At 38.0% G+C, this 11045-nt stretch overlaps 1 protein-coding gene across 1 annotated transcript; it reads left to right on the top strand.

Annotated features, from left to right (window-relative positions):
- Positions 1-285: 285 nt before the first annotated feature.
- Positions 286-10391, top strand: LOC148419209 (inter-alpha-trypsin inhibitor heavy chain H3-like). The gene is made up of 22 exons (XM_088422866.1): positions 286-430; positions 722-882; positions 2105-2209; positions 2360-2522; positions 2605-2715; positions 3168-3296; positions 3529-3645; positions 3760-3928; positions 4019-4129; positions 4732-4913; positions 5051-5230; positions 5301-5410; positions 5637-5875; positions 5951-5971; positions 6281-6298; positions 6679-6696; positions 7083-7151; positions 7493-7603; positions 8303-8474; positions 8779-8927; positions 9865-9946; positions 10076-10391. Exons 1-22 carry the CDS (start codon positions 362-364, stop codon positions 10188-10190), a joined length of 2601 nt encoding a protein of 866 aa, XP_088278992.1. The 5' UTR covers positions 286-361; the 3' UTR covers positions 10191-10391.
- Positions 10392-11045: the final 654 nt, after the last annotated feature.

Below are 11045 nucleotides of genomic sequence, written 5' to 3' on the forward strand. Positions count from 1 at the left end.
TTTAACAAGTTGTTTTTTGCTGTGGAGCAAAGCAGAACTGTTTTTAACAGCTTTTCTTCTATTATTTTGGTTATTCTATTAAAAAAAAAAAACTATAAGACTCAACTTTTAAAATGTCTCAAAATCAAAACTTAAATATTGCTATATATTGCAAAGACTTTGATTTGGATCTCATTTAATTTAGAAGTTAGTCATAATGTTTTTTGAATTGTAAGGGGGGGGTATTTAAACTCCACCAGAGAGAAAGAGGAGTTTGCCCTTTAGTTTGACATTATGTACACATCAATGCTGCCAACCTCATATTGCTGTTTGTGTATAAAAAGCAACTTTGGATGCCCTGGCCTCACTGATTGGTGCCACCATGGAGAGAACCGTGTTGCACCTCAGCATCTTTGGGCTACTTTTGGCTTTTGGTACCACGCAACCCAAGGTAGGATGATTGATCACACACAGTCCATCGCAATCACACATTTTAGAAATAAAATCTGGCATTTGATTTGATAATAATTTTTCCATTGAAAAATACTGTGAAATGTAATCATCTTTTTAGAATACAGTATACACTTTGATGTCTACAAGACAGGAAGTCGTTGCTTCCGCCTTTACAGAGTGAAAACATTGACACATTGACCACTCGTGTTTTTGCACAATCATTTGATCTTTGCTCAGCTTACTAACAGACCAACAAGCCCTTTTATTTTTACCCCAACTGTTTGCGCAGGAGGACTGGGAGATCTACAGCTTTCACATCAACTCCACCGTGACCAGTCGTTACGCCACCACCGTTATCACCAGTCGTGTGGCCAACCGTAAAGACGAGGCCCAAGAAATAGTGTTCGACGTGAAGATTCCCAAGAATGCCTTCATCAGCAAATTCAGAATGTGGGTGCTGTGAGCAACTATAACAAGGATCATGTTGATATGTGAGCCCTTATATGATGGCAGTGAATCAAACTGAACTCACCTCACAACAACTAGTGGTTTCGCAATGGATAGATCTTCAAAAAAATGAAGTTTCCTTTTACTAAATATCACTACCAGGTGAACATGAGAGCTGCACAATAGGTCTTTAAAATAACCACGTTAATTGGTCTCAAATTCTGCTGGCTTACGGCCAATAAATGATGGGAAAGACCAGAGAAGGGCGAACAAAAAGCACCAGTGTAGAACAGAATAGAATAGAATAGAATAGAATAGAATAGAATGCCACTTTTGTCATTGTACAGCAGGTATGCAACAAATTGGGAGTGCTGCTCCAACTGGTGCGTAATAAATGAATATGAACCGAAAATAGAATAACAGAGACGATTAATGTTACAATACTTATGAGCATATGTTCTATATTCTCTGCGAAGAGCGGCTATTATTACTGCAGTTTACCGTGGAGCGGAAAACATCTCGATGTGCAGCATATACTGCCCCCGGGTGGTCATCGCACACACACCGGAAGTAGCGGTATAAGATCCGGTGACCTGAAACAAATGCCAAAACTATTTGTCTTTGTATCTTATAATAGCATGTTTTTATAAAAATAAATTATTATAGAGTGCGTTTGGAAATTTAACAATACACACTTGTTGGACAATATACATTTTTTGTTGTTGTTTTGGTTATAGTAGACTGGAGTGAATTGATGGCAATTTCATTTGTTTTTTTGTGTTGTGAAAGGTAAACAGTAGATAGGGAGCAAACAAACATGCTACTATAAAACTATAAACAGATTTTGCTTACGTGTTGTTGTTTTTTTTTAATAAACTTGCACAGATTAGTTCCGTTTAGTTCAGTGAAATAAGACTTATTTTTAATTTTTTTGTTGTAACATGTGTTGGTCAATTTCCTGTACGTTTAAACAAAATTCCCCAGCCATTAGGAAGGATAAAGAATATTGATGATCTCGTCTATATTTACCTTTCTATATTTACCAAATTTCACTAACCTAGAGTAAAACCTGAGTCCATTTGAAGACACAGACCTTAAATAAATGTTGAATTTGGATCAACTACAAATATGCATTAAAAAGTCAGCAAATATACAATGCAATAATAATAATAAATTCAATTTATGGATGAGTGAATGTTCTTGAACCTTTGTTGACGGTCCCTAGGTTTATGGATGACCAGGTGTATGATGGTGTCGTGAAGGCTAAGGAAGCGGCTGAGAAGCAGTACAGTGATGCAGTTTCTCGTGGTGAAAGTGCTGGCATCGTCAGGTACTACACACCATCCATCCATCCATCCATCCATCCATCCATCCATCCATCCATCCATCCATCCCGCCTAACCCTTTTTAGCATGTATGTTCAACATTACAGAAGATGAGCGATTGGCTGCTACAATTTGTGTTTGTATACCTTCCATAGCTCCGCTGGGAGGACTTTCGAGGAGTTCAAGACCTCAGTAACCGTGGCAGCTCTTAAAAAGGTGACCTTTGAACTGACATACGAGGAACTACTCAAACGTACGCTCGGCAGGTACGAGGTGCGGATCCACGCTCGGCCCATGCAGCCTGTCAAGGATTTCAAGGTGTGCGTGTCCTCTTGTCTGCGTTTGCTCAACAACCCGCAATCTCACTCCGGCAATATAACATCTTCTTCCCAAATTTCAGGTTGATGTATACATACAAGAAAATGCAGGAATCAGTTTCATCGATGTTAAAGGAGGACTTACCACCGGCACGCTGGCTAATGCGATCACCAAAACACACATAGATAAACAGGTAAAACATGAGGCAATGAAACATAGCATTTTGCATGTAATGCCAGTTCCATTTTTTTCCCCTCATCTTAAAGGGACAGTGTGTAACATTTAGACCGTTTTTCATTAAAAAGGATTAAATTAAATGATTGTAAATTTCAAAAACTTGCAAATGAATGTCTTAATGACCAACAACAGTATGTTTTAAATATAATCATAGGTCTAGTTATCATTAAGTTATCTTACATGGGGGGTTGCACTTCTCAGGAGGCGGCCATGTTTGTTATAGCTACGAACAATAGTTGATAAAGTAGGAGTTGGTCACACTTTTTCTCCTCCACCCCTTTGTTTCTGTCTTGCTCTGACTTGTTGAAAGGCTGTTTTTATAATGAAAGTCATTTTCAAAGTCAGTCCTTATCTGTTACTCTATACTCATAATTTTCCTTTATCGATTGTTGCATGGAACTTTTGCAGGCCTGGGTTTATTTCTACCCCACGGTGGACCAACAGAAAACATGTGACAGCTGTGGAGAGGAGGGTATGAATGGAGATCTGGTCATACTTTATGATGTCAACAGGGGCAGGTCACTAGGCGACATCAAGGTAAAAGGAATCTTCAATAAATTATACTGAATAATCTCCAGACAGTTCATGTCCAGTTCAGGTCAATCCTTACAAACAAATGTTTCCTCATAATCAATGTTTCAGTGAGGTTTTTGATTTAGCAATATGGGATACTATAGCTTTTTTGTTGCATCTGTACTGTCATTTTTGTACAATGGTTGTATCACATACTTCATGAGATTTGTATTTTTTTTACTTTTTTTATCACCAGACATCAAGTGGATATTTTGTCCATCACTTTGCTCCATCTGAACTTGCCCGTATTCCAAAAAATATTGTCTTTGTTATTGATAAAAGTGGTTCCATGAGTGGCACCAAAATGGACCAGGTACAGAGATTTGAGTTTTGCATGATGTTTTATTTTTTATTGTAATTACAGAACAAAAATATCTTATTTCATGACTGTAATAGTCTGCAATGGTTTTTTTTTTTTTTTTATCAGACCCGCACAGCACTAATCCATATCCTGAATGACTTGGCGGAGGATGACTTCTTTGGTCTCATTACTTTTGATCACAACGTGTTTAACTGGACTCCAGAACTTGTTCAGGCCAATTCACGAAACGTGAAAAGGGCCAAAGAATTTGCACAATACATTGAAGCGGAGGGAGGTAGGTTACAATTTATTTTTAATTACCGGTAGTTATATTTTGGCCAGTGTGGCCGTTTGTTATGGAAAGTGTCTTTTTTTTCCCCTCTAGGCACAAATATCAATGAAGCGTTGTTGGATGGATCACATCTACTGAACGAGAACCCCAGGAAAGGTTCAGCTTCTATCCTCATACTCCTCACTGATGGAGAACCAAGCTCAGGTTCAAACACACCCACATATGCACACATACACATTCACTTATACACCCTTTCCCATACATATATGGAATCAATAAATTATATTGACAGGCTGAGTTACATTATGTCTATCTGTTTGTCAATTTAAATAATGGACATTTGAGCACAATTGGTTCTGTAATCAGATAAGAAGAAGAGTGTTAAAGGGTCCTGGTCAGTGAACAAATAGCAATAATCTGCATATAATTGACATCCGTCATGGATGCACTGGAAAATCAAATTCATCGACCAACAAAATGATTGAAAAATGGGGATACATGTATTTCTTCAATAGGTCTGTTCACAGATAAGTGTGTGAACATGTCAATTCACAGGAAAAGCAAATAGTATTGCAGCTAGCTGTAAAACTCTTTTTGTGTGTGTGGGAGAGATTGTATTAGCCTGCCCCCCAGTGGCCAAGTTGCCCAAACCACGGGGAGCTGCAATTATTGAATCAATGAGCTAGATTAGAACCATTTGACAAGAGGTTTCCTTGTAGCATATTATAGCTTCATTGACATTGCAAATTGTTTGAATTATACTTTGTTTGAAGATAACAGTTTTGACCTGACTGCTCCAACTGCAGGTGTGACCAATCTGGAAGAAATATCCTCAAATGTGATGAAGGCCATTCAAGGCAAATTCCCTCTCTATTGTCTTGGTTTTGGTTTTGATGTCAACTTCAAATTCCTCGAGAAGCTGTCCTTGCTGAACAATGGTGTTGCGCGGCGTATTTATGAAGACGCTGATGCCGATTTGCAGCTGAAGGTACATTTTGGAAATTGCATCCTTTTTATTTTTTTGTAGGATGAACAGTACAACAAAGTTGACATGGCAGGTTTGCTCACTTACTAGTTGGTTTGATCGATCATATGATGTTGACAGTAAGTGTCTCTTTTTAACAGGGATTCTACGACGAGGTGGCCAATCCTCTTTTGACAGACGTGGTGATGATTTATAACAGTGGGAGCAATCTGACCCGGACCAACTTCAGCCAGTATTACAACGGTTCTGAGATTGTGGTGGCCGGTCAGATCGATGACAACAATATTGACACTTTTCTCCCAAGCGTTGTGGCCATTTCGGTGAGCGTCAGCTGTGTTCTTTTTTTTTTTACTTGCAACTTGTACGCTAAATTGCTTTTTTCCTGTACAGAGTAATGCAAGTATCGTTTTCTCTGGGAATAACAGCACCGCAAGGTCTACAGATGACAACATCCAAAGAGTTTGGGCCTACTTGACTGTCAAACAACTCCTGGAGAAAGAGTCAGTACATAGTACATTGTTTTAATCATCATTAGAAGTCATCTGAGCCATGTTTAGTGTGGTCCTCCAACTAGGACCTGTTTGCCATGGGTGATCCAGAAGAATAAAGCTCTAGGGAGTTTAGCGCCTTGTGGTGACTGCGAGGATTCTGCAGGAACTATAGTGCAGTCCTATATATAGACTTCGATTTTGTTTTATTGTTGTTTCAAAATATTCAAATTCCCAGGTTGCAGTGTTCAGGAGATGAGAAGGAGAAAAGGAAGAATGAAGCCTTGACGCTGTCACTCAAGTACAACTTTGTGACCCCACTCACATCAATGGTGGTCACCAAGCCAACAAAGGAAAAAACGGAGGTGCTAAACAAACCCAGCGAAAAGCGTCCTCCGTCTCATGATAGGCCCGTACATGGACACAGCGGTTACTGGGTTGGATCTATGCCACGGGGGGGCTCCAGACTTTCTGCCAGTGAGTATTGTTCGCGTGAATTAAACAGCAAACTGCAGTGCAACATATTTAACAAATTGGCTTTTCTCTTTATAGAGCGACGCAGGCCTGTTTCAGGTAAATCACTCCTATGTCCCTTTGCTTACTTCACAACCACTTGGCAGATATTCTTGGATAAAAAGAGACTTTAAGGTGTTGATTAGACTGCCAGTTTAAAATTACCGTCAAACTAAGCATACAAGGAGCGGTACATGTGCATAGAAAGAGAAACACTACCACCACGAGCCGATTGCAAACCAATAAAGAGAAATGGCATTGACAATGTAAGTTTGAACACAAATGGTGTGGCAACACACACAGGCATAATATAACAATACTCAATGCAATATTTTCTCTTTGAATGACCAGTTTTCATTTTTTTGACAGGGTCGCCGTTTTTCGGAGGTATGTACAGTAAATAAGAAATCTACAGGTACAATCTTGTGTATTGAAATTCCATATTACAAAGTCGTAACACTATGTAAGCGTGAATTTGACTGCTGTTTTTATTTGTGTGATTCCAAAATACAAAGGTACTGTATTTAAAATCATTTGAAGGCAAGTCACTGAAGCGATTAGTAAAAATGTGTGTGCGTTTTTGTTGTTGTTGTTGTTTTGGGCAACCTACCTGGTATGTCATCAAAAACAGTGCACAGAACAAATATTGTGACTTGTTCAACATTTGATGTACAGACGACTATAAAAATATAGGCCCGGCATTCTCCATGTTTTGATTAATTTTTCATTTCTATCTTTTGATTTGATTTTTTTTGTTTTTCTGGCAGGTCGTCCAAATTTTCATGGTAGGTTGTTACAGCAAATGCTTGCTTAATTCAAGAACATCACAAGACTTATACGAAACACTTCAGGCAGTCTATGGAGCGAGACTCTACAGTCGTGCGTTCTGTCAACGTTGTTTAGTCACAGAGCAAAACACAGCGCCTTTGAATGGTAATGTTAATCAGTCTATGTTTGATATAATAGGGATTTAGATTGCTACCCAAAACAGCAGTTAATGTCTAAATAAAATGAAGACTGAATTCCCTTGTTCCTTACTTATACAAGCATTAACAGTGACCTCCTCCAAATTCCACAAGCAGTTTTACTGTCCTTTCCTTCTCAGGAGATAAAACAGATGTAAGAAATTGATACACAATATAGGATTGACTTGTCTTTTCTTGATTTCCAGGTGTCCTGGCACCTTATGGGCCCATTTTGCCTTTTGGACCCTTTGGGCCCAAAGGCACAGCTACTCAAAGTAAGCAGCAAGAGGTCACTTGGTTTATTGAGCCATGGTATGAACAAAGGTCATCAGAATATGCTGTTCTCAAAGTCAATACCCCTTCTGTGTTGAAGATGACTACACATACACAGTTATACTTTTATATTGGATCAGATTGAGTAAAGAACTTGTATATCATTGTATGTGTATTTTCATTTGATCTGTATTAGGTTTTTTTCTACCTTTACATCAAACTTACCATTTCGGCTCCGTTAAATACCTGGTAGACGTAATGGTAATTGTAGGTATTTGACTGATGCAATTGAGGCATTAATGTTATGCTTGCATATCTCATTCTATTTTTTCTGCTTTTACAGCTGATGACCCTTACACTCGACTTTTGCTGCCAGCTACAAATAAATCTCGCCCACTGTGTTATGATATCCCTGCAACCGGTCAACTTCGACTCCTTCACCTCCCCAGTGAAGGTCAGTCCTACATGCACGCTTCCATTTATTGATTTGGGTCAATCAACCACACCTGCAATTTCTCTTTCCCTCAATTTTTGGGGGTGAAGGAAAACTCGGTAACAGCATTACTTAAGGAGGTGATTTTAGTATTTTTATAAAGCTGTCACGCAGTCCAATAAAACCGCTAGAATCAATGATCAGATTTTAGAAATCAAACTTCATTTGTCTAATTTGTTCCTCCACAAAATAATATTATACAGCTCTCGTTAGTAAGTGGGACTCGCTAAATTATCGTAACGTAACTTGTTACATATAAAGGTAAGACCAAGCATTTTTCATTTTTGAATAAGACGGATCAACAAAACAACAAAATTAGCAATCAACTGTACCATATTTTAAATTTTTATGTGTGGTCCGAGTCATTAGTTTTTTGAACAGTTGTAGAACTGATATAATCATAATGTAAAGCTTTGAAAACATATTTTCCAATGAAAGTAAAAATTTAAATATAGTCTGCACCTCGATTTCAAATTTATATGTTTATATCCTGCTTCAGAGAAATCAGAGCGTCACCAGTTTGGAACCTTACTACGCGCCTTCTTTCTCCCCTATTGAGGAGATTTAGTGTAAACATCATTTTTACATACAGGCCTATTTAATAAATGCCAATGTTCAAAGCATTTCAATGTTTTTTTTCAATAAGTTCTTCTGCTCTAGGGCTTTCTGTGAATGGCACACTGGATGGAACAAGAGGCTTCAAAGAGATAGTTGTCCACCGCAATCCTAAAATCGTTATTGCTGTTGGTCTCGGTGGTGTCTCCACTTTTGATGGACAAAGAGGACAGATGTTATCATGGCATACTGGAGAGAAGATCACGCCTGCTGGAAGGTAATTTTGCATTGAAATGGTTGTTTGACGTGGTCAAGGGGCCGCCTCTTGCATAAGCAGTCTACTGTGATACTCATAATCAGGCCAATTTTTTTTTCTTCACTTCCTTCCGATTAAATTCATTAATTTTCTGATGTCTCTGAAATATTATCCAAAGTGATTATTTTTTTTTTTAACAATAGCAAAAAAATTTCCAGATAAAAGTGTTATTTAAGTTCACACCATTTAGCACTTACTAAGAGTCAACGTTGTATTTGCACCTGATGTTTGATATTAATTCAAAAAACAAACGGCTTTTCTATAGTGTGAAAGTGATTCAACGGGACAATGAAGTTGATATCACAGTTGGAGAAACACGCCTGGTTATCTTGCTTCATGACATCCCGAGAGGAGAATTCCTCTGGCCAGTTTTAAGACAGCACTCTTCGGACAATAATGCTGAAGGAATTTTAGGTGAGTTTTTCTTTTATATATGCGTAAATATTGTGGATGGAAGTGGTTTAAAAACTTTACAAACCCTTGTTCAAATGCCAGGTTACATCCTTTCAATTTTTTTTTTTCACCATTCATACAGTGGTGTGCTGTGAGGGCCTTCTAGGTCCATTAGGAAGGCCTAAACATCAAAAGCAAATACTTGCCTTGAAAACTTTGTAAACATTTGCAAAATATTGTACAATATAAACACTATACCAGCATTGTTTTGTCTTAATTTAATAGTGTGTGAGTTGCCTGCATAGCCCACAATCATTTGTGGGTTATTATTATTATTGTTATTATTATTATTATTATTATTATTATTATTTTTTTGTCCAATCACATTTTATCTTCTGTTTCCAGTACCTACATAAAAATCAATAGCACCTTCAGACTCAGGTTTCTAGGCTCTTTTTTTTTTCAAGGATTTGAACCAATCAGATTCCATCTGACAATTTCCGGGGCCTTGTTGAAGGCAGGGGTAGAGGTCAGCACTTTTGCATCCTCTGATTTGTTCAGAGCAACTAACATTGCTGGAAGCGAGGAACAAATGACCAGACATGACAGCCATACCCAACTATACATTACTGTCAATACATTTTCAAGGTGAAATTTTCCCAAAAGCAAAAGAAAACGTTGACAGGGTGAGAAAAACTCAGACAACACTATAAAAATCTTTACATAACCTAAACTATAAAGACCTATAAAAATCTACATGCTTCTGCTTGGAAAACTTGATAATGTCAGTAGAAAACTATTTAAATATGTGAAATTAGTTGGGGTTGATAAGCAGAAGGCAAGCGTTGTGCTACCTCTAAATTCTCAAGTGTGAATGTGATTGCCTATTTTTTGATACTTACATGTAGGTCAGGTTTTCCTTTACAATTGAATAACATTTATTGGCTCACCTTTTCAGCACAAAAGCCAGTAGTTTATGAAGAAATGCACCAACGTCCTTCAAAACTGAAAATCAACGGCCAGGAAATTGCTGTTACCAGGTACCTTATTTATACATGGGATCTTTTTTTTTTTCCATTAATTAATAATAGTTATATATTTTTTACACCATTGTTTAGAGCAAGTAAATCTTGATTTATTTATTTATTTATTTATTTATTTTTATGCAGATCCCAGGCAGTTGACTACAGATCTTACCCAGCTACGCTTGTGCCCTGCTGGCTCATTTCTGCTGAGTCGGCACGGCAATCACCGCTCAGTGATTTCACGCTCCTCTCGACTTAATGATGATTCAGTTAACCAAAAGTACCCGAGTGAAAAACATATTCCTCATGTCATAAAGAATAAATGGTTACCAAACAAGAGTAGGATTTATGCTATTCCGTGAGGAGTTTGTTTTTGAAAACAATTCCAAGCTCTATTTGTAAAGGTTTTGTCAAAAGTATGTTAACCCAGCCTTAAAAATAAATCAATCACTCAACTCTTTTTTTGTTGTGCTGCGATTTGCATGTGGCTCCATGATAGTGAGTGAGCTAGTGATTCATTTATACATATTCATCCTTTTGATGAAGATAACGTACTATAATGATGATTATAACCCTATAACCTGCCTGTTTACCTGCCCTCCTCTTGTCGTCCAATCAGCTTCCCCTGCCTTTCGTCTCCCTCCAGCTGTTACGCGATCTCTCGTTAGGTGTGAAGTTTATTTATGTCCCCAGTTTGCATTGAGTTCTTGTCGGGTCATTGCTTGCTTCTCTGTCCTTTCTGTCATGCTGCTGCCTTGCCGTTTCCTGCGAGTTTACTTTAGTTCCTGGTTCTTTGTTCATTTTTCTGTTACTAGTATTTCCTGCCTTGTTTTAATTATTGAACCTTCATTTTATGAGGTAGTTTCTCTCAGTAGTTTCTCTCAGTTTTCCTGCATTTTTTGGTCTACCTCCACTCCACACACAGACCAGACCAGAACACACACTATAAAAAGAAAAACGACAAATATATGCCCCCCCCCCCACTCTTGTTTTTCCGCAACTAATTAATCTTTGCTCGGCCGTCTGGCGGACCAACAAGACTCTTTTTTTCCCCCCAAAAAATGTATGTTTACGTTGACTGGGAGATCTACAGCTTTCACATCAACTCCACAGT

Source organism: Hippichthys cyanospilos, chromosome 9, assembly GCF_059441005.1.
Source record: "Hippichthys cyanospilos isolate Australia breed blue-spotted pipefish chromosome 9, RoL_Hcya_1.0, whole genome shotgun sequence".
Classification (NCBI taxonomy): Eukaryota; Metazoa; Chordata; class Actinopteri; order Syngnathiformes; family Syngnathidae; genus Hippichthys; species Hippichthys cyanospilos.

Coding starts and splice junctions, on each gene's coding strand:
- LOC148419209 (XM_088422866.1), top strand. CDS start 362: ATGGAGAGAACCGTGTTGCACCTCAGCATCTTTGGGCTACTTTTGGCT. Junction 5,876..5,950: donor GGGCTCCAGACTTTCTGCCA/GTGAGTATTGTT, acceptor TTCTCTTTATAG/AGCGACGCAGGCCTGTTTCA. Junction 7,152..7,492: donor CAAAGGCACAGCTACTCAAA/GTAAGCAGCAAG, acceptor CTGCTTTTACAG/CTGATGACCCTTACACTCGA.